Here is a 23,153-nt window from a genome sequence, read left to right as displayed (position 1 = left end):
TCCCAGTGATAGAGCTGAAAGATAAGGTAATGCAAACGATCCCTCCGCTACTGTTCCTGTGTTATTTGGCATAATGATCCCTTCCTTGAAACTGCCTGCAGTTCAATTAAGTAGCTTTTTGTGAAACTCCTAAGTAGATGAAGAAAAAGGAGGAAAAGCTCCACAGTGTGTGCTCTTTTTCTTCATTAGAGGATTTGGCAGAGGGGTCCCCTTAAAAACATATAGAAGAAAATCAGAAAAGGGATCTCTGCTAAAGCCTGTTCTAAACAATGTTTGCTAAAATGCGCTATTTGGTTTAGCTGCATCCCTGTGTGATTTTAGTGTCATGTGTGGTCCCAAGTACCCCAATACCTGAGATGTGTGATAGTCAGAGGCTCTGATGGATTTTGTCATGAGCACGTTTCAGATTTAGACTTTTATTTTACTTTTTTATCCCAGAAACATAGCAATGCTGAAGGTCTGTAACTCTGGGACTGAAACCTGTGAGAGCTCAGTCCAGCAGAATCAGTTACATTTACAAACATGACTGTGACAAATGACTAGGAAGGTACTGCTGGAAACAACCACCCGTCACCAGATTTATAGTGATATTTAATTCACAAGGTTGAATGTCTCTAATCCTGTTGTTGGAAACCCTGGCTGTCCTGAGCCTGGGCTGCAAACTCCGTTATAAAATCCAGCAGGCAAAAGTCTCAACTCATTTAAATTCTGTACCCTTTTTCTAAGCCCTTTTTCAAGTGGACAGTGTGGCTGGTAGAGGCAGGGCTTGTTTGCTCTCACTCATACAATGAAAGCAGTGACTTGGGGCCATGGCACATGGCACTCCTCTGCTGCGCTTCGGGCACTTCCAGTGACCAAGATGAATTTTTTTCTGCTGGTTGGGATGAGTGGCTGATGGGGAGCTGTCTACACGACAGAAATCTCCATCTCATGAGGTGAAACCTACCTGAGAGGCAGATCTGAGGGGGTGGCAAGGGGACCAGGCACTTTCCTGTGGCTGGGCTGCCTCGCTGTGCTATGACACTGTGAGGGTGGGAGCCACTGATGTTTTAAACCACCAGAAGCTGATCCATCCTGTGACAGTAACCCTTTGCTGCTTTTTGTTTGGGGATGTGAAGGCCATCGTTCATCTGCAGTGCTGTGCCCATACCTGGGGGTCAATGCCCCATTAGGAGTCAGGCTCCAGCGGCAGGACCCGTCCTGGGGTCTTTCTCCTTGCCACAGTGAGGACAGAATCATAGGGTGCTTCTCTCTGACTGTTGTGTGGTTTTTTGCCTCTCCCTTGACCCGCTTCCAAGGCTACCCTACACCTGATGGACTTCCTGCAGCACTAGGCTGTCTGCCTGGACGCTGTATGTCCCTGCAAAGTCCTCAGGCCAGGGGCTGTTTCATTATGCTGCTGTACAGCACCAGCCAACACGAGGTGCCACGTTCAGCTGAAGGTCTTTGGTATGCTGTATTACAGCAAATTAATCTTCTGACTATAATATTCAATATCATACTTTTGCCCACAGTTCATCCTGTCAATTTAGTCTGCTAAGAGAAGGTGCTGAGTGAGAAATAGGTGGAGCAGGGTTTCTAGCCTGTTGGTAAGGCACGAAAATATGAGCCTTTAATTTTTTTTTGACACAATTTTGTAATTGTAATAAATATTTATGTGTCTTTGGTCCACTGTAGCAAGCTAATAGTAAATTCATTTGTGATACCTATTTATTACAAAAGGCTGGAGCCTTTCAACCCCCTTGTTGTGTCTGGCAACTCCTGGGAATTAATTGCATGCTGTCAGAAAGGCAGATCTTGCAAATCCAGACCCAGCCCGCTAATAGTGGATTATTTAACAGTTCAAGACTGCATGAGGCTGCTTTTTATTCTACTCTGCTTGGCGGGTTTAAAGAGGTTTTTAAAGAACTGAACAGCTGAGGCAGAAGTCAGTGCGAGTTCAATGGGGAATGCATTAGCAGTGGTCCCCTGTCCATAGTGAGTGCTGCCAAGTTAATTGTGGCAGGAATCGCTTTGAACAACTCTCACAGCTTTCCTGCTGGCCATCTCCCTCAAAGCAGCCCCAGAGGGATGAACGGACTTGGGGGACACCTCTGCTGTCCTTCAAGCTGAGTTAGGGACCTGTTGAGCTGCCTAGGAGGTGCAGGGGGCCAGTGCTGGCTGGGGTTGTGGGACTGCCATCTCTAAGGATGCACAGTCCCAGTCCATCCTGCTGCCTGCCTCATCTCATAACCCTGTCTGTGAACCCACTGAACTCCATTTAAAACCAGTGGGGAGATCTGGGCTGCTGGAAAGGCTTTCACTGAGCTTCCCTGCTTTGGTAGTTAGAGACTGTCTTCTAACTTCCAGGGCAAATTTACCTGAGGAAAGTTCATAACCACTTATTCCTGTTCCATCTCTGTTTATCAGATTCTTCTCTAACTACTGCTATTTATCCCTTTGTACGTGTGTGTGTGTATATATATGCATATGGCACATGAAGTCCTGTAAAATGCAATTAATACTATGCTGTATCTTTAGAAATGTCTGTGATTAAATTCTGGGATTTTTCTCGGCTGCTTTCTGTTGGTGACTCATCATCATTCAAGCCCAGCTGGCACAACTGGGTTCTTGGTTGTTTCTGACTACTGAGGTTTTATAGCAAATGTATTTTTACAGGCAGACAAGTGGAGAGCCTTGTGTTTATTACTATTGGATTCATCCCATTTATATCACTTGAATCTTCAAGGTCATCTGGTTCTTACATGAAATACCTTTCCTTCAGTCCTCTGTCGGCAGTACAATGCCTTTTTTAATAATCTGTACACATCAATACTTCTCATGCCGTGGCTGTTAATGAAAGTACTGAGACAGGCAGATCTCGGGCTCGCTCTGTAAGAAACAACTCTGATAAGCACCATCAAATCTGACAGTGCCCCTTTCAGCAGTCCCCTTTCCCCCTGCCTTGTCTCTCTTTGATGCTGTCCTTTAAAATCTGTTCGGAATCCTTTCAGAGCAGGGAGATCTGACAAGAGAGTCTTGGCATTACCTGGATTGCCCTCTCCTCTCGTGCATTTAACCCCACACTTCATCTCTGAGACACTGGACTTTTCTGATCAGTTCCTCCTCTAGTCCACTCTCTGCTTAGTTTTAATATTTTAATATTATTTTAATGTCCTATTACTTCTCCAGAGAAGCTAGGAGCTTGATCCCACAAAGTTTTACATTTGATGAGAGTATGAATTCTGCATAGCGTATTTTTCATTTGAAGAAATGTTGGGCTTTTTCCACATGCAGTCCCCTGAGGTCCTGAATCCATTTTTCTATCTCTAGTATTTTGTATTTTCTCATCATAGTTCTTTTTTTTTTTTTTGCACTTTCTTTTTCTGGCAACAGGTATAATACATTTATCATGTTCACATATTTAACAATACACACATCTGTAAGTGCAGTGTTTCATGAGGGATCCTTATCTCTGCAACAGACTGAAATACCCTACAGGAACATTGAAATCCAAAATGTTTGGGATCACCAGCTGATGGAGCAGGGCCTCTGGATGCCCATCTCAAAATGGGAGGATTTGCAAAGACAGAAGGATATCAGCCTGTAAAACACACAGACCCTGCGCATGTACAGGGAGAGTGGATTGGGAGGATTTCCTTGTTAATGCCCCCTTTTGTTCTCCAATTTGAATCAAACTGTCATTTCTCCCATTTACCCTGGCCCCTGTGTCTGAATACAGCCTATTTGCAAGGAAGCTTATGCTGTTAATTGTCACTGATCGATGGTGGGAATTAGGGTTACATGTTTTGCTCTCCTGCGCCCGACTGCCTCGGTATCTCATCACTTGCAATGACTGGGGGCATCAGCCTGATTTCCTGGCATCACACCTGATCTGGACAGGTGTCAACAGTCCAATTTACCACTGGTATTAGGCATAGGGATTCATTGACTTTAACAGCTAAACTTAACTTACAGAAGCTGGGACTGTGGTTCAAAATGAAGAACTGGGCCACTAATAATTTCTAAATCTTATATTTCAGAATATTTTTTCAACAAATGGATGACGCCCATAATCTAAGGCCATGTTTTACTGAGCAATGGTTGCCAAGGACTGGTCTTACTTGTAGTATACCACAAGTACCTATAAATCAAGAGTCTACCATAAGAATCTATAAATCAGACAATTACTCCAAACACAGTAGTAAGTTATGCACCATCTCATAATTTATTATAATACAAACAAGTTTGTCAAACACAATATATTGTCTACTTATGAAAATATCAATATTCACAATTTAAATAGGTGATAGGTCCCATAATTTTATATACCAGCAACTCATCTAAAAAGTATTTTGTTCCTAGCTGTGGTCTTCAAGGACATATACCTATAAGTAACTGTAAAACTGTCCATTCACAGCTTATTTTTTCTAATTGTAGATATTTGAAATATAAATTAAATAGAGTACAAAAGACCATCTCCACAACAAAGATGGTTTTGTCTCCAGGATACTTTTTCCCTAAATAATGATACTATATGTGCTTGGTTAAGTTTTCACTACTGGAAAATTAGGAGGTACAAATAATACAGCAAGACATTGGCTAGTTAGCAACAGTCATTGCAAGATGCTTCACACAACCAAAAATAAGGCAAGTATTATCAACAGCAGCTCCCATATGGCAGACTGAAAAGTCAAGGCTTTATTATCCAAACTGGACTCTAAGAAGGCTTCAAATGACTGTTAACAAGATAAAGCTTGATCCAAAGCCCTCCTAAATTGATGGGGATTGGAAAAACCAACCACAAAACCCACAAGCAACCTTCCCTTTGACTTCAAGGGGCTTTGGAAGTAAGCTCTTAAAGCCCTAAATTATCAGAAATGAAATGACCAATCCACTGTACATGAAAATTGCACCTTGTCATTTCTAAAATGATATGGAAAAAGGGTTGCAAGTTTTTTCAAATGAAGTTACAACAATTTAATGGGTTATTTTTAGTGGGAAATAAAATATTCACACAGATTTTGTTTTTAAATATGGTAATTTACAAAAATACATCATCAGGACAGGAAAAATCAGATGACGCTGCTAGTTTGCAGGATAAACATTACGTTACAAAAACTAATAAATCACACCATGTGAATGGCAGCATATGCCATGCACTTAATTGAAATTTTTTAATAAATAAAAGCCCTAAACATTCACTATTTTCTGTAAGGTTACTATTATATTAAGTAGAATAGTGAATTTCTTGTATAAATAGTTTTTTCAATAGATACATTCTCAAAAATGAACCACTTATCTATATAGATATTGCACTTTAGACTCATTCACATGTAACTCAGACAAGCATTCCTCATAACAAATTTAGAATAAAAATAAGTTATAAATACAGTATTTTCCCAAAATGAAACATACAGTACCCTTTTCATAAGGTAACTTTGGTTACTATCAACTGACAAAGATGACCAGAGAGAGGCTTCTGAGAGGAGGGTAGAAGGCATGGCCACAAAACTGAATTTCTGTAAAACACTGGCAAAGAGAGCAATAATTTTAACCTTGTCATGACAAATACAGCAAGGCTGAGCATCCCTCTTACACTTTATTATTGCAAGTAAGTGTGAAGCTTCATTGAGATCACAGGATGAGGGGGCTCCTTGTTTCCCCTTTGAATCTGAAAAGATTTAGGTGGGCAGCATCATCTCGGTGGGTGAGGGTGGGAAGGGTCAGCTTTTGCTCTCGCGCCCCCGTTCCCCAGACATGCCCCTCTCCTTGCTCTAACCAGCGTGGTCCCTGGGGTGCTCCAGCACCTTGCAGAGGAGTGCTGAGCCACTCTCCCAACCGCTCTGCCCGTGGGAGAGGACTGGGTGATGCATGCTCCTCAAGGCACTGGGCATCCCCTCTCTGTGGTCCTGACCAACCTGAGTAGCCTTGATCTCTCCTGAGAAAGCCCCTCCATGCATGAGCCAGCCTTTGCCTGCGGTCCTGGTCTTCATGGCTTGTGCCTTCTGCTGCCATTCCCTCCCAGGGAAGGCATGCTCAGGTTTGGTGTGGGTTTTACTCTTGCAGCACACCAGTACGAGTCTGCGTGCAAATGCAACCTCTGTGGCAGAAGGAAGCCAAGCTGTTGTCCTCAGCAGGGCTTTTGCAGATTTGGTGTTTCTTAGGGGAAATGTACCAAAGCTGAGCCATCCATGCGTTTGGGAGATGCTTTCAGCCCTCAGATACCATCAAAGTGGGATTGACTGGACGCCTTCTCAGAGAACCTCACTGTGTTAGTCCCTGATGTACCACGAGCTCCCCGCTGGCAGTGGAGATGGGTGCAGGCACAAACACAGTGCTAGCACCAGGCTGCTTCTTATTTGCAGTTACTGAGAAGCTGCTGTGTCCACTGACCACATTGTGCTTGTGTTCACCATGCAAGGAAGTCTGCTCTCACGTTCAGTAAGGCTGCATTAAGTGCCCAATATAGAAGTAAAAAGGTTGTGGTAGGTACGTGACTCTGAGAGACCACATGCCAAGATCTGAAAAGGAGAGAAATTAAAAGAAATGCATTTTCAGCCTTTCTATAAATCTCTTCCCTCCTCATTTTCTACACTCAGCATTGCTGGGATGCTGGTTTTTGAGTGTGAAGGAAGAGAAGTTAAGCTACTTTAAATAAGGTAAATATTTAAAAGCCTTAGTCCAAGCTGATCTATGTTTTTACTCCTCTTGGGTATTTAACGGATTTCTTTCACAAATAGTTTTTTAAACAATTAAATGGCAAATCTGCAATAGGATTGCATAATCTGTCAGTAGAAAAATCTTAAATTGAGGTTTTTATATGTTAATCCCTAAAGGCCTGAACACGGGGGAAACTGAGAATCTTTATGGATTAAGAAGGAACCTGAAGGCTGTGATCGCTGCAAACCTCGCAGGAGCAGCTTCGGTGGGAGCTCTGCATCAGGCAGGACTTGGCCTCACACTTGAAAGTCTTTAGACACCATAACTGAAATAGCTGGGAAAGGATGCTGCTTTTGTTCTTGGCTCTAGAAACCTCCCTCGAGCTCCCCTGTCTCAGTTGCATTCTTAAATAACAACTTAAAACATATGAATATTGGCAGCTTGCAGCATAGCTTTCCATGCCAAGGCTGCAACAGGTACTGTATCGGTCCTCGAGCCTTGTTCAAATGAGCCAAAAAGGGCTTGGCACAGTTCATGTCTCGCAGGTTGCCTCCTGCAATAAGGTCTTGACAGCAAGACTGTGTGTGGGGCTATTTCATGTCAGAAACAACACATCGTTTTTGGCAAGTGCACGCACCAGAAATGGCACCTTCCACGGTACAGAAAAGTATCCGTTTGCTCTGTCGATAGTGAACTGCACGGTCAAGTAAGGTTTTGTTGTTGTATTTTAAAAGGTTGTAATTAAACACTGTTGTGGCTTCCCCCATCCAATGACTTTGGACTGCACTGGTGCTGGGATGCAAAACATTTGAGTGCGACTGAACGCTGCTACTTGAACTCTGAAGCATATTCAAAATGCTATGTAAGAGACGGAGGTGTTTGCCTTCTCACTTTTACTCCTAAAATCAAGTGCTCCTGTTCCCTCCTAACAGTCTGATCTGCCCTTGGTCTCCCAGGGAAATGAAATCAAATGACCACTCTTCAAAACAGCCATTTCACCAAATTACATCCTGAAGATGTAACCACTTGAAAAGAACTTGCACCCAGAAACTCCAACTATTGCCCTTTTCATGGTGATATTTTTATAGGCTTTCCATTCTTATCATACTGGTAAACAAGCATTTTGATGCAGTGAGAGTTGGCTGGGGAAATCCAAGGGCTGCTTGTTATGGAAAAGTTATGGTTTGTATAGAATTGCACAGGTTGCTTCTGACACTTAAAGAAGGCTTTCAGCGTGGCAGCTGCCATTGTGCGAAATCTTTTGCTAATAAAACAGTAGAGGAAGAAATTAATTGCAGTGTTCAGCAGTGCTAGCATATTGGCGATGTCCGACACAATATGTACCACCCAGCTGTTGTTTATGGGTGATACGTAGAGGTGATACAATATCATGATTATTCTTGGTGCCCAAAGTATGGCAAAAATAGACGTTATAGTAAACAAAATGGCTGTTGTTTTCCCTGTGGAGTACCCTCGCAGTCGGAAATTGCTCTTTCGCCGCAGCTTGTACACGATGATGGAATTTAGGATGAAGAAGATGGAGCAGGGCACTAAGTAAACAGTGAAGCAGTGGATCCAGATGAGGACGTGATGCATTGATGTGCTTATGTAGTCTTCGATCCAAATGTTGGGCCACCAGTAGTATGGGATGCTGGTCAAAAAGCAGGTGATATAGACACTTACAATAACTTTTCGAGTACGAGCAGGGTAGGAGACTGTGTGATACTTCAGCGGATGGCACACAGCTATGTACCTATCAATTGTTAGCGGAACCGTAATCCAAATGGAGGTGTGGATGGAAGAAAATTCCAAGACCTCAATTATTTTGTCCAGTACCTGAGGCATCTGTTTGTTTAAGATGAAGTCTTCCATGAGGAAGTCAACAAAGACGATGAAGAAGAGAACCAGGATGTCAGCAGCAGCTAGAGCTAGAAGATAGTTGTAGGACGACTTCTGCCTGCGAGCCACAAGCTGGGAAAGGATGATGACTGTCAAGATGTTTGCTGTGGAGACAGAAACACAGAGTTAGGCTATTAAGATGTAACACTAGCTTTTCTGAGCACTTGCTTGGAGCAGTAGCTCTGTTTAAGCACTTGGCAACATGATTGCCTTTATTAAAGTTCAAGAAACTGAAAGGAAAACACTGCGGTTGGGTCCCTCAGAGAAGCTGTTGCAATGAGAGGAGCATGTGGCCCTGCTCCCAGCTGTCGGATACATGGACCACTCGGTGTCCTGGCAGAGCACAACAAGGGACAGAAAGCAAGTTGGGACCCTCACTCCAGACACAGGGTTAGGTGGTGTCCAGCAGCCCTTTACTATCTCCTTGGAGTAGATGTAGAGTTATGGCCCTGGCTCTGTTGCTGCTCTCTGGTCAGCCCCACTGCTGCTGTGGGCATGGCAGCAGCACCCTGAGCAGGGGGTGCCGGGACCCCTGCCCATGCACAGGGACGCAGGGGTAGCAGGAGGAAAAACTTAATATCTCACTCTCACATACACTCACTCTCTCTTATTCCCCACCCTGTTTTTTTCACTTTTTTTAAATGAGTGATAAATAAGAAGGGTAGGGTGGACTCTGGGGAGAGACATTCTGTTCCTCATTCCAGCCTGGGGTGCCTGCCTGTTCTAGTTTTGAACTCCTCTAAAAAGAGCTGAAATCAAAGCCACCTGGATTAGGTATTTCTCTCTTGACTGAGCGGGATCCCAATCGAGAGAAGGACTTCCAGGAAAACACGTGTACTCAGCTCCTCCCAAGAGCTGGAGGTGCTTCACAGCACTCAAAAGTTTTCAGCTCTGCCCAGAATGAATCTCCTGTAACTCAGTCATGCCTGTGTGACCCACTCTCCTACAGATGGGGTCTGGGGAAGGATCTCCATTCCCACCACTGAAACAATCTGCTCCACAATGACCTGCTTGCTTATCCAGAGCTGCTCTTTAGAAGTCCTTCAGCTGGAAGACATTTTTCCTCTGGAGTGATACAGCTGAGCCTTTAAGGAAATCCTGCTGGTCACAGCACAGATGTGATGGATGTTCTGATTCAGCCCAAGTGTAAACATGCCTGGGTTTCCTAAAAAAGCATCTGCTTGTAACTCTCTGGCCACAATACAGACCCATCACCTAAACCAACCTAGACGTATTGCGTGACACTGAAATAATATTGTGGTGAAGTGCTGAAGTGTCTTGTCTCTGCTGTTTCACTGTCTGGTTTGCTTCAGTCTTCTAAAGCTGTGATTCAACTTAAAGATAAACTATAGTGGCTGCTTGAACCATGCTGTACAGGATGCTCTAAGAAGTGCTCAGTCCTACAGCCCCTGGCCAGGCAAAGCTCCCCACCATGGATATGAACAGCCTTTGCAGTCCTTGAGAGCTTTCCTGGAGCACTAAGGTGTAGCCAAACTTTAACTACTTGCTCATGTTTATTAGAATTTACTGTGTAGTCTTGAATTGGGGGAAAAAAAATAAAAATCCTATTATTCCTACTAGCAGTATGGCTGGAATGAGCCACGCAAGATTGTTCCCATCAGAAGTTTATATCACTTGGCTAGAATACCTGAAGTAGTGCTTAAAAATCAGAGATCTGGTTTACTGTACAAGAGACTGCCAAATGTTTGTATTTGACATTTTCATAAGTGTTCTATAAATCACCTCTTCTGTGCATTCAGTGCTTCAAACATTTCTGCCAGCTTTGATGGATTTCCCAAAACAAATCAACAGTAATTGTAAGGATTCCTTTAAATCAGAGAGAAAGGAAGTTGCTGACATTAAGGTAATGATGACCTAGGACATATGTCCTACAACTGAAAATGCTCATTTTTTTTAAACTGTTTTACTTGGTACTGGAGCAAACTTTCTCCTTCATAAATGCCTTCAAAGCCTGCTGTCTGGGAGCAGATTTCTGCCACCAGGGAAATGAATTGCAGTGAATGATCTTGAATAACAGCCCTCATAAAGTGTCACCTATTTTTGTATTGTCTTAATATATTAATTTTTTATCTTGGAACAAAACTAAACCAAACATGACAATCAACTGACTCCTTCCCTAAATAAAAAAACAAAGCATGATTTTTCCAACAGTATTGTCTCAAATCACCTTCAGGGGAATTTTCCCAGTCTGCCCTCCATTAACATGAATGCAACTGCATTGATTTCAGCTCAGAGCAGACATGGGAGACGGGGGATGATATAGTCAGAACTGCTGTGTCATTTTTCACTTACTTGCTTATGAAATGCCTCTGTTGTGCCTGCTGATGAGCCCTAGAGGTACAGTGAGTGATGTACTGTCAAGGAAATCCTCGAGCTGGAATGTTTATCATGACTCTGCAGCCACTGTTCGTTTTGGCTAGCCAGGCTGAGTGGCTCGGCTTCACAGATACTGGATGTGACCCATGGGGTTGTTCATCTCTAAATCCTCTGGATTTGACTGACTCCAGCGGCAGCAGCTGGAGCCAGTGTGAAGCAAGGGGGATGCTTGACAACACTGGTCCCTGCTGGTAGCTCTGGCCTGACTGTCAGAGGAGCTCCCGTAGGGATGCTGAAGCCACGCCATGTCCAGGCACAGCAGCCCCGCTCCCCACTCTTCCTGCCCATTGTGGGGGTCCTGCTCTTTGGTTCTAACCCCACTCCCTTTTTCCTACAGGAGCAGATTCATGAGCAGTCCTTTTCCCTGTACCCTCTCCCCCCGCCTTTCTCAGGGTTCCCAGCAATGGCAGTAACAGCATGTACTGAAATGCAAGTTACTCATCTAAAGCCAGCAAACTTTGCTTGGTGAGCTGGATTAGAAAATTGATCTGACAAAGTGCTTGCAAGCTCTATCCAATTTTTCTGCAAGGGTTACAGTATCTTGTATTGGAAATGCTTTCCCTGGGATCACATTAGGGCTTTTTCTGGCTGGATGATATGAAATATAGTAATATCATCTACTTTGTGAAAACAGATATATACTGGGGTGCAGCAGAAAGTTGCCAGTATGACAGTGTCTTACCACAGGGTTTGGGAATATTTTTCTTGCCGCATGCTGTATAGGGAAGGTGAAGATGAGCTATGGACAAGTCTCAGCCCTTCACCCATTTCCTAGCCAGTGTTGGTCCTTGGTGTGTCCTCAAGCACTATCTAAAGCTCAGTAAAATGGGAAATGGGTGAGAACACCACTCTGTGTGAACTGTGTCCTTGTGCCAGCACCTCGGTGACTCCAGCGTGCCTACTCAGTGCCCCACATGCTCTCCTGTGGGCTAAAATTACCTACTGCGGGTGAAAGGTGAGGGAATAGCACTTGTGACCACATTTAACCTTGTTTACCCTAATTTTGCACTAATATTGTAGTCAGTGATGAGGACTATGGCAGAGATGATGATGAAGATATAAAAATATCTGTCTCTACTGTAATGTATGTGGAGCTACAGCTGCTGGATAGGTCAGTGCCCCTAAACTGTCCTGGATGGTATATTGCCCATTTCTTGAAGCATTTTTTCCAGATACTAAGTAGTTAAGATCATCTGAATTTGAAAGAGATTGATCACTGTGCTGGGAGTTGATTAGGGGATGACAGATGGGAATTTATGCCGGCGTCGCCTGCTGCAGTGCAGTATTCTGAATTTATAAATATCTGGTTGAGAACCAGGGCTTGATTAGGGACTAGCTGGCTGAAGCCTTGAGATGCCACTAGCAGATGATGAGAAGCAACTGCAAGAAATGGCAAGCTCAATTCTTTTCCTTCAGTCATGAGGATGCCTTTGAGACACAGTATCTGAAGGTCTCTGACACACAGACACCATCGGTCCATGCTGCTCAAAATATGGCAACCTTCTAACTCAGCCAGGCTTTATCATAGGACACCTCTCTCTCTCCTTTGACATCTTCTCTGACTTTATGAGTTTCTGAGTACAAATTGTAGCACTGAAATCATGCCATTGGAGGTCCTACTATCTGAGGGGGATAATGTTTTAGGAGTAACCTTGGTTCTCATGTGGACTTAGGTTTGCTTCCCGTACCAAAGCCGTGCTGCCTTGCCTGCAGAGCATGGGCAGTCTTCTGCACCTCCTCAAAGCAGTGCCTGTGACCTAAAGGCACAGTTTTTTCCCCAGCTTCTTGTTTCATCAATTACAGTGATAGTTCAGATAGCGTCTAACCACAGCCTTTGCAGGGGATTCGCAGAGCTCCTTCCGCTGACTATTATCACCATGTGTGAGCTTAAGCAGGAGCAATTGTATCTGTCTAAAGAAGAAATGGGCATGTTTCTGGGCTTTGGGGTTTTTTTATCGAGAGCATTTTGCATGTACACAGCAGCCTGTGCAGTGAAATAGCCTTTACAACACAAGTGGTAGTGCTGCTGCGTTGGGAATAGGGCCCGCTGTGTAGTTCAGTAGTTCAGCATCATAAACTACCTAAATGAAGTAGCCATGAGTGTCGCTTACTGAGCGTGATAAAGATTAGGTCACTGAATATAATGGGTACCTTTTACCGAATACAGTTGTTGCTAGGATCCCTACAAATTATTGTGCAATGTATGAAACTACTCTGCAGGCCTTGCATTAGTCACTTGACTGGCACAGACAGACGGTTTACGAATGGGAAATTTTAAATTGTTTTAGAAAATATGTTGGTTACACGCCTTTCTTAGATTTAGAAACTCTGAGACTGCAAGTAGAATATGCTAAAAATATACGGTGAAAAAAAAGTGATGTTTTGGCTTGATGGGAATAGATGATTTCTTCTAAGCTAGGAGTCAATATTAAAATGTAAACAGGTACCGTGTCCAGCAGCCAGATCTGACCATGGTTACTAACGCAGTCATTTGCCAATAGTTACCAGATTGGAGAGGAGAATGGCATTCAGCCCTTACTTCATGTGGGAGCTCTCTGGAGAAGATGATGACAATGCATGATTTCTGATAGAGGCTATGTAACAGAAATTATTTTTTTCAAAGTGCCGTGGCAATGTAAACATGTGTTTATTACTGATGTTGGCTATAGCTGGCTATATGGTCTTTTAAAATGACCCCTGGATGCTGTTTGCCCTTAAAGAAGATAGCGCAGTTCCGTGTTTTCCTCTTACAGCCGGTATGCATTGAACTCAACACTACAGCAGATGGGGACAACCTCTGTGAATGGTGACTGCTCATGGCTAACGTAATTTGTTCCTCTCTTTTATTATTGTATCCTGAGATCCTTCCTTAAACCATTGTGAAGCGTAAAAAGATACTTTACAGAATATAATTAGTGCAATACAAGTTTTTCTTTTCCTGAGAGTTCCTGTGAGGATTGATTTTTAAAATAAATTGATTTATTTGTTGTTCAATTGTCTGAGTGCTGCTGAACAGCACACACCCACTCACCCTCGGGGGGAAGAGCCGTCAGCCCCTTCTGCTGGTGCCTGCATCATCTCCCAGGGGATGGAGAGGGATCTAAGCCAAAAAACGAGCATCACAAAATCTACGGCAGGCATGAATGCAGGACTGCCACTGGACAAGGTTTCAGACCTTGTAGGAAGGCTGTGTGGTTTGTGCTTAGAAATCCCACGTGTGGGGACAGACCACACCAGCTCAGAAGGTGAAAGTGAACGTGGAGGTAGAGGATGATGAAGCTCCTGCTCAGGACAACCCAAACTTCCCTCCATATGCAGGTTAGTGACTGCCAGAGAAAATGCAGCATGGCCTTGCACTTACAAGTCACAAGTGAATTAAAGAGTTAGTGTCAGAGGCCAGATTCTCATGATGAAATCTGGCCTCTGGGGCTGTTTTTCTCACTGACAGCATTTGTTAACTGAGGCAGCTCTGGGGAAGGATGCAGTGAATGGGGTATGCTGCTCCACGACTGGCATTACTCGTCAGTGGGTCATGGATGCCAGAGAAGGATTTTAATCCAGCCAAAAGCATTTCCCCACTGTTGGAGGGCACAGACACGGTAACAGCACGGAGACGCCAACGGCCGGTATTCGCTTTGAGCCTTGCCAACCATTCAGGCTTAAGTGCAGTAACTTGTCTGGCAGACAGGTGTGATTACATTGCACTGCTTTTGGCTTTTCTAGACCATTGGAGTAGGCTCTTTTCCCTAGTCTTTATAAAATAGAGCTATTTCCACAATATGAGAATGGCCTAGAAGGAACGCTAGGCTAAGATGCGAGGAGCTCCGGTACATGCTCACTGGTGACACGTGTGTGTAAATGCAACAGGGATCTGGTTCTCCTCTTACTGTCTTCACCCTCCTCGTTCACCTTCCTGAGGTGGGCCTACAGTGCAGAAAGCCTCTAGTGACTGTCAGACATTCTCCCATGCCAAGGCTTTCTTAGAGGCACCCACACAAGGATAAAAATGTCTAAAACTCACATCTTGAAATCTAGCCTTGCATCTTGCTACCAGAGCAGTAAAGCTTTCTAATGGAAATTGGTGCTGGGAGGAGAAAAAGCAATCTGCAAAATAATGCAGAAATCATAAAAGGAATTTGGTTATTCATGCAATGTATCTGGACAGACGGAGATTTTCAAGGCAATTTGGGTTTCTCATTTGGCAGGTGTCTGTGGCTTCTTAATGTGGGCTGTCAGTGAAGTTTAAGAGGTCTCAAGCTGAGTAACTTGAGCTTGAGGATGACAAAACCATTCTACCCTTCTGATACTGAACGCCAAAGGACTGAGGCAGGTGCCAAAGGTATCTGATGAGATGACTAGGATGGAGGGGAGGACGTGATTTCATAAGGGCACTGGCATGAATTCTTTACTGAACATGAATAATTAAGAGGATTTTACCTTTGATTGTGGTTTTGCTAAAAAAACAAAGTCTTTATGTCTTCCTAAAGCATTAGCTAATGCAATAGGAGCTCATGCTTGCGAACCCCATGGCCAAGCTTTCTCAGAGACTATGCCAATTTTATACAATATGCAGGAAATTACAGACTATGTAAAACCATTGCAGTTTGGCTTTATTTCCCCCATGGAGAATATACTGCATCCACACTAGATATATCACTCTTTGGTGTGCTAGTCTGGACGTTGAAGAAAACACACCTGGAATGAACAAATGTTTCCGAAATATCCTAATCTGATGTAACTGACTGACAGGTAATTTGTCTTGAAAAAAGCAACCTCTAGTGCATCTATCTGCGCAGTCAATGCACCATATGATTGAAAAGATGGAGAAGTTAAATGACTGTACATTCCAGGGACTCTCTGTTTCAGGTGGTAGAAGAGAACAGTTTCAGTGAAAAAAGATGTGTTCAGTCTTTCAATAGGCAGCTTCTCTCCTCTTCCATGGATAAAGGGATAAAACTCATTTGGTTATTTTCTGTACCACTAATTCTGGTCCTACTGGGTTGCCTCTACTTCATTCCCTCTGCACAATCATACTGGTGTCCTGGGGGGCAACCCAACACCATCTTTTGCCATCAGGTCACCCCCAGAATGGCACCAATAGCACTCCAGACATGGGGGTTTAGGATCCTCAAATACATACGTATCTTTATTCTGCAGAATGAAAACGGAATTGTGTGCAAGGTCTCCTGTGCTCAAGGGGTTAATATTGGCTTTGTTTCCTTTTCTGGTGTCTCAAAGTTAACAGGAAAAGAGATTAAAGTCTCAAAAAGACCCCCTGAAACAGAAAGTGAACACTTTTATGGCCAGGGATTGCTTTGCGCTTGACATGTGAAAGCAGAGAGCATACCACGTCAGGACATCTCCGTGGTGTTTGTTTGCCTACGGCAAATTGTTTTGACGTATGCGGATGAAGGCCTTCTCCTGCTGGCTCGTTTCTGCTGATTCACCCCCATTTTACAGAGGGGAGTAGAAAGAGGAGGAGGAGGAAAGAACTAAGTAAGGGGGTGGATGAAGAACAGCAGGATATTAGACTGCCTAGTGCTTCTGAATGGCTTGACTTCTTAACAACTGGGGGCTCTGCATTACCCACCTACCGTGAAAACTGGCTGTGCTCTCTCTTTTGTGACGTTGTCATTTCAAGGAAAAATCTCCTTTGGAGTTTTTCCTTCCCAATCCATTTTAGCAGCCTGCCATGCAAGGTTGTGCACTTCATAGTCTATTGAGCCTCCCAAATATTGCACCTCGTTATCATTACAGCCCTGACAGTGTTGTTTCCTATTGATGTGGCAGAAGAAAATCAAAGTTAGCAGTTGTACTCTGTAGTGGCATTCAGAGATGCCCAAGCAAGTCCTCTTCTGCATTAGCATGGGTTCAGCTACACGCTGCCTTTCAGGCTGCAAGGCTTTGGTGGCCACAGTCTCCAGACATACTGACCAAACTAAATTGCTCCCATCTGCACGCCTTGCTGTCACCGGTTCTGTGCAGGAACACTGTAATGAATCTATTCTTTGTCATAATGATTCTTCTTAAAGAAAAAGCAGTCCTTTTACAATAGGAAGTGACTCATTTTAAGCATGTTAGCAGCAGTTTTGTTACCCTCTGTCCAGCAGTGCTATTATAACGTGCTGCAGTGCCCTTCGGTTGCTCTGATAGCTAAGCTAAAGTCCTGCCAATTTATTTGTCCTCCTTTAAGAAGGATGCAATGTTCTGGCTTTGCGTGCAATTCAGATTTTAAGTCGGAGAAAGTATGGTCTTTGAATAAAAGGGGGACTGAATCAGGCCTCAGGAGGGTTCAGTTATTATTCATTGTGTGAACTCTTATCTAATGAGTGACAGCTCAAGAGTGCTGTTTCTTCAAGGTCATAACTCCGCATGTAACAATTCTCCCACTCATATTTTCAGATCTTCCTGTAGCACTTCTATTGTTCAGGTGTGCTGTTATGAGAAAGGCTATTTATTCAGGTGTTGGAAATGCCTCTTTAATCAGAAGCCTGTACTGTGATTGCAGAAGAATATACTAGGCAGTAGATGGCAGGAATCCAAAACGGGTCAGACACACTTGTGTACTGCTGTGTGCTGTATGTACACCTACCTTCTGCCTGCTTTGGTATTTACTGGGTATTACATGCCATGTGAGTCATCAGCAATCATTGCTACCTGCCTCCCTCCCTACTCGTGGTACTAACCAGGTCGTGGCTGTCAGCACAGAGATGGCAATGCTCTTCAGGTCTCATTCCCCCTACGCTGCCGGGGAGCGGAGGGAGCACAACTGGGCTGTTCATGGTGGTGGTCTCTGAGATCAGGGATGCTCAGCCCACAGCCCACCGGCAGTACCTGCTTTGCCAGGACAATGACCTTGGCTTGCATGCCTCCCAGATAGCCTCCTTATTCTAAGCCGCATATGGGGAGAAGGCTCCAGAAGGACCAGTTCTCCATCATTTCAGTTTGCCTGTGACTGTGCTGTAGTTTGTACGGGCCCACTGCAAATATTACAGACCTGTGTGTCAATCTAACACTGTAGGAAGCATCTGGCTTGCTGTGCAAGGACAGCCGGTCTGTTATCTGTTAGAAGAAGGTCCATAACATGTAGCTCTCTCTTGAAAGTGTGCTAAAAAGGTTAGGCACCCCTGCTGAGCTTACACATTCCTCTAGGTCAGGACTACAGCTTCCCTCCCTCTGCATGGAGCCCACCGACTGCACTCTGTGCATGACTGGGCTTTGAATGACCTGGGTTGTCCCCATCTCCACAACACCTCATTCAGCAGCAGGTCCGACATGAAAGTTACCTGTTCGCACCCTCCAGCTGGGAGCATCCAAGTGTGTCCAGGCTGCTTTCCCAAGCTTGCAAAGTCCTGAATCTGTGTTTAAATCGATGTGATCAGTTTTAAGCAGACGCCTAAAGCACAAATTAAAGAAACATTTGTGGACCAGGCTCTCAAAGGTTGGAGTGGCACTTCCCTGGGGTGTGAGTCTGTTACTTCCTGGGGATGCTGTAAGGGTGCTGGGTATGTGCCTGTGCTTTGTGTCACTGGGATGTGATGACCCCTGAAGACAAGTCGCTCCCCAGGTAGGTGACTGATTGGGGAGCAAAGTGAAACCAGCAATCACACAGTAAGAAAGCCAGATTTTACTCTGTCTCTCCGCACTGTCAGGAGGAGACCCCTGGAAGCACAGGTCAGGCCAGGCCCTGGTCTAGGGAACGCTGCCAGTTTGTCCTTTCAGCAGCAATACACTATACACCCGACGGGGAAGGTGACTGCATGCAAGGCAACTCAGTTGCTGCTGCACCTTCTAATGAAGCAGGAATCAAAGCCAGGTGTCTGCAGTGAGCACTGCTGCTTTTTTGCCTGACCTTCCTGGCCATGTTCGGTGGCACTGCCATAACAGGAGCTCTTTGGTGTAGCTGCTTTGTGCAGCTCTCACTGGCACAGGGATGGACTAAGAGTTGGCACCTGTTGCTCTTTGCTTCCTCACCTTACCAGCCCCTTCCTAGGTTGAATCAGAGCAATTTCTTCCCTCTCCCACATCTGACAACACCTCTTCTCTGGCATTTTCTCTCACTAAAGCAAGAAATGCTTCCTGCGGCCCCTCTCTTGCCTCCTGGTTAAGTGGAGGTGATTCAGAGGTTCTCTCTGACAGACAAGGGGAGTGCAGGGATGGTAGAGCATGGGCTTCAGAAAAGCTCTGTAAATTATAAAATCCCCCCTCTAAATGGGAGTGTGATCCTACTTCCAGTGCTGCTACCTCGCTCTGCTCCCCACCCTTGCACCAGCAGTTTCTCCCTGTCCCACGCAGCCTGCTCCTGGGGTATCCCCACTCCTGGCAGCGGGACTGCACGCCTGTGGGACACCTTTGCACATCTGCCCTCGAAACAAGTTTCAGAGAACAGTCTCTGTCTTGCCAGCCTCTGCTTAGAGGGGAGAGAAGAAACCTCCCATCCCAGCTGATCCGAAGGCGCAATCACCTGTGGCAGAGTTGTAGCCACCTCAGCGCGCGGTGCCTGCTGCGGCAGGGTCGGTGTGCAGTGGTGCCTCTGTGGTTGCCCCTCTTTGCAGGACACAGCCTGGCATTTGCCTCTGTGTGCTACTGCCAGAGCAGGGGTGAAGGGAGTTCACTTTGCTCTCTCTCATCTCTGCATTTTTCAGACTTTCTGGTGCCTGGTTGAACAGGGAGGAAGAGCCACTGCTGAGATTCCTGGGTTATACGAGGGAGGGGAAAGGATGCTTTCTCTGCATGCACAATCAGGCCTGGCATCGCTTGGCCTCAAAGTGGAGTTGTTGAGTTAGTGAAATTTCCTTCAGACACTAGAGCAGGAAAGGCAGAAACAGTTAAATGGTTTCTCCTCTCATCAGTCTTTCTCCAAGACTTGTGGCAAGGAGTTAACTGTTTCCATTTCAGCAAAACATTGCATTAGTGCTGTATTTGAGGACAGAACCTAGACAGTGTTTCCCTTAAACTCTTGGCACCATGCAAAGCTCATTACTCAGATCCCACAGACTTCAGGGTTCTTTTTCTAACAGGTAATAAGCGTGCTACCTTTACAGTTTTCTAATGTTAGAATACTAAAGAGCACCTTCAAATTAAAACATGTAAAGTTCTTTTTAGCATTGATCTCGCCTCATACCACATCCTCAGTGAAGCTTGGCCATGTGAGTCTTCCCTAAACACATCCAGCTTGTTCTCATTTCTGTGCAGTCTCAGAGTGAGAATCATAAATTTCTCATGCACTAAGCATACCGTGCATTTAGTCAGCATACTGTACATGTTTAGTGTTTTCAGGTGTTAGTGACAATGTTATTCTCTGAATATTATCCACTGAACAAGCTGACAATTCACACCTGATGTAAGTCCACTCAATTCAGCAGTGTTGCACTGCCACATGCTTTGGCTGGTTCTGTTAAGCCCTATCACTGGTGCCCCTGCTCTAATCAGCCAACGTCTGACCCCTTGAGAAATGCATGTCACCATTGCTAATTTGGATCATGTACCAATTTTAACCATGTTCTTAGAATGACAGCATTAGGTCTGTAATTACAATGTAGTAGCCTTAGGGAGCTGGTGCAAGTATGTGCAGAGCACTCATTAAGGGGTTTTTCTTGTCCGTGCACGTAAGACTTTTCTCCTGTTTCAGAGACATAGAAAGGCAAGCTTAGCCACAGACTGCTTCATAACAACTTCTTCACCTGATAATCTTGAGAGGGTCTTGGTCGGTTCCTAGGGGACGGGTGTTGAAATCAGAGCTTGTCATTACTGTGGAGATCTAAGCAGATCCCAAGGAATTAATGAAGGGGAAACTACCTCCTCATCCCTGCTGGTTGGGTCTCTTCAGGTCAGGGCTGAGACTCATCAATGCTGTGAAGCAGAGACACTTGCCTATGCCCTACGTCCTTTGTGGGTAAATGCAGGACTTAACTTTCCAGTTCTCTTAACTATTAGTCTGAACTATTAGCCAATCTTCAAATTTTAATTATAAGCCAGTGAGGAAAAAAACCAACAAACAACACAAAGAACATCAATTCATATGCAGAGTGGTAATTGCATGTGTGCTGTTCAGAGGCAGTCTTCTCTTCATGTCTGATTAAATTTTTTTCTATGAATTAATTGCTTGAAGAAGGAATTAAGGTGAACAAAACATCTAGAAATTGTTGACTATTAGCTGTCATTGCTGCTTGCCATTTTACATGGCACTTTAAATGTGTAGCTGTACATAGACACAACTCTCTTGTATTGCACCCTTAAAATACCGATTCACCTTGGTGCATCTGATTGCTCTAACTTTTCCCCGACTCATTCTGCCTGTCCTTGAGATCGCTGTAAGTTACTCTGAGGCTGGAGGTGTTAAGCCAGGGGGCAAGCCATGATGTTTGCCCACCCAGGCTGCACTGGGATGGCAGCTCTGCCTGCTGAAGCCCAGGCTGTAACTGCAGAAGGGGTGCTGCACGAGCAGCTCACTGCGGTCCTGCGTGCCAAGGCATCTCGCTGACAGCCTCAGACAGCCCCCTCCGAGAGGAAGAACCTGCTCAGTCCTCAGTCTCGGCTGAGGCAGTAATGCTGATGTGATGCTTGTGTGGTATCTGTGCATTTTGAGCTGTGGATACCTGTGTGCTGGCAACGGTGCCTCACAGGTGTTCACACCTGAGCCTGAAACATCCTTTCCTTCCCCATTTGGGGTCTCTCTTGCTTTTCTCATCCCCAGCATCTCTATATTGTCTTTATCCCCCTTTTAAGTAGGAAATTTCGCTGAGGGTTTTACAGCTTGGCGGCTGGTGCCTGTGAGCTGGGACTTTTTTCCAAGCCCTGTACCTGCACTCGGAGATCTCAGTGTCAGCATTGCCTTTGCAGGGTGCTGACCCCAAGACTAGACTTTCTAGACACCGTCCTGCTCCATCAGCTGCGGGGACAGGCTCCTGAGTAGGACAGCTGCCTGCTAACCTTCTTATAGCATGCTCCTTCCCCAGCCAAGTTCCTCACTGGTGGCATGTCGCTCCTAAAGCCAAGCCTGCCCCAGGGAGCCGGGCGGAGATTTGCACCAGAACAACTCAGCAGCTACACTTTTGATTATTGCCGGCCCGGCACACAATCGATAGGGGACAGAGCCGGCTGTCCTCGGTACCGCCCTGTCTCCAAATGGCCAAACTGATTATGGCAGAAACTTCACGACAGGCTGAGCCTTTGTATGTCAAGTTCAAAGTCAGAGCGCCCGAGCCCGGGTGGGAAAGCGTCCGCGGCGGTGCGAGGGCGGGCAGGGACAAACCCCGGCGAGAGAGAGAAGGCGCCGGGTCAGCAGCGCGCCGGGCAGCGGGGACGCTGTCCAAGAAACGCCGCGCGACCCCCGGTACGCCGAGAACACGCTCCCGGTGCCTCCAGCAGCCCGGGGACGCCGCAGCGCGCCCGCACCGCGCCGCGGGCAGCCGCGCAGGAGACGCTCCGGCGGCAGCTCCGCGGGGCCCCCGCAGCCTCGCCCCGCCGCGGCAGCTGCCCGGGGCAGCCCAGGCACGGCGCCCGGTCGCCGTTGGCTCCCCGCGGGCCGGGGCGCGGCACTCACCCGGCAGCCCCAGGCAGAGCAGCAGGCTGTAGTAGACGACAGGTGCGTATCCCAAGCCGCAGCCATAGCGGTGGTGCGCCAGGAGGGAGCCGTTGTGGAGGTGGAGGTGGTTGTGCTCCATGGACCCGCTCTCCCCGCGGCCGCGCTGCTGGCGCTCGCTCCGCCGCACGGGCCGCCCCGGCCGCCCGCCCGCCCCTCGCACGCTTCGGCGGCGGCGGCGAGCGCGGCCCCCGCGGCGGGCGGCGGCCCCCGGCGGTGCGGGGCCGGGCCGGGCGGGGCGGGGCGGGACCAGCCCGGCTCCCGCCGGCGGGGCGGGGCAGCCCCCAGCCTCAGGCCGCTCCTCCGCCGCCCTTCGCGTGATGACGCCCGCCCTGGGACCCCCTGGTCGGCGGAGAGGCGGGAGCGGGGCCCCCAGGAGGAGGAGGACGAGGAGGGGAAGCGCGGCGGAGAAGGGCCTGAGGAGACCCGGACTGCTCCTCGGGGACCCTCGGCCCGGCCCCGGCCGTGAGATGAGGGTGAACCCCCACGGGTGAGCCGCCGCCTTCCCAGGGGCCGCGGGCCGGCTCCACAGCGAAGAGCGGGAAAAGGGGATCTTTCTCCGAGTTGGCACGCAAGTCAGTAGGATCGCAGAGGAGCACAGGCAGGGGTTATTAGCGGTGTATCTGCTGGG

The 23,153-nt window shown here is 46.3% G+C and overlaps 1 protein-coding gene across 1 annotated transcript; it reads right to left on the bottom strand.

Annotated features, from left to right (window-relative positions):
• Positions 1–4,184: 4,184 nt before the first annotated feature.
• Positions 4,185–22,637, bottom strand: GPR139 (G protein-coupled receptor 139). Its single transcript, XM_074840845.1, has 2 exons — positions 22,484–22,637; positions 4,185–8,645 (listed from the first exon to the last, which is right to left on the bottom strand). The coding sequence occupies exons 1-2, from the start codon at positions 22,602–22,604 to the stop codon at positions 7,711–7,713; spliced, it is 1,056 nt and encodes a 351-aa protein (XP_074696946.1). The 5' UTR covers positions 22,605–22,637; the 3' UTR covers positions 4,185–7,710.
• Positions 22,638–23,153: the final 516 nt, after the last annotated feature.

This window comes from Strix aluco, chromosome 15 (genome assembly GCF_031877795.1).
Source record: "Strix aluco isolate bStrAlu1 chromosome 15, bStrAlu1.hap1, whole genome shotgun sequence".
Lineage (NCBI taxonomy): Eukaryota > Metazoa > Chordata > Aves > Strigiformes > Strigidae > Strix > Strix aluco.
Note: the sequence above shows the minus strand (reverse complement) of the source record. Positions and strands in the feature narration are given on the sequence as shown.

What these genes read in the sequence shown, in the direction of transcription:
- GPR139 (XM_074840845.1), bottom strand. Translation starts at nt 22,604, where the DNA reads ATGGAGCACAACCACCTCCACCTCCACAACGGCTCCCTCCTGGCGCAC. An exon ending in GCTCTGCCTGGGGCTGCCGG is followed by an intron (nt 8,646 to 22,483) that starts GTGAGTGCCGCG and finishes CTGTCTCCACAG; the next exon opens with CAAACATCTTGACAGTCATC.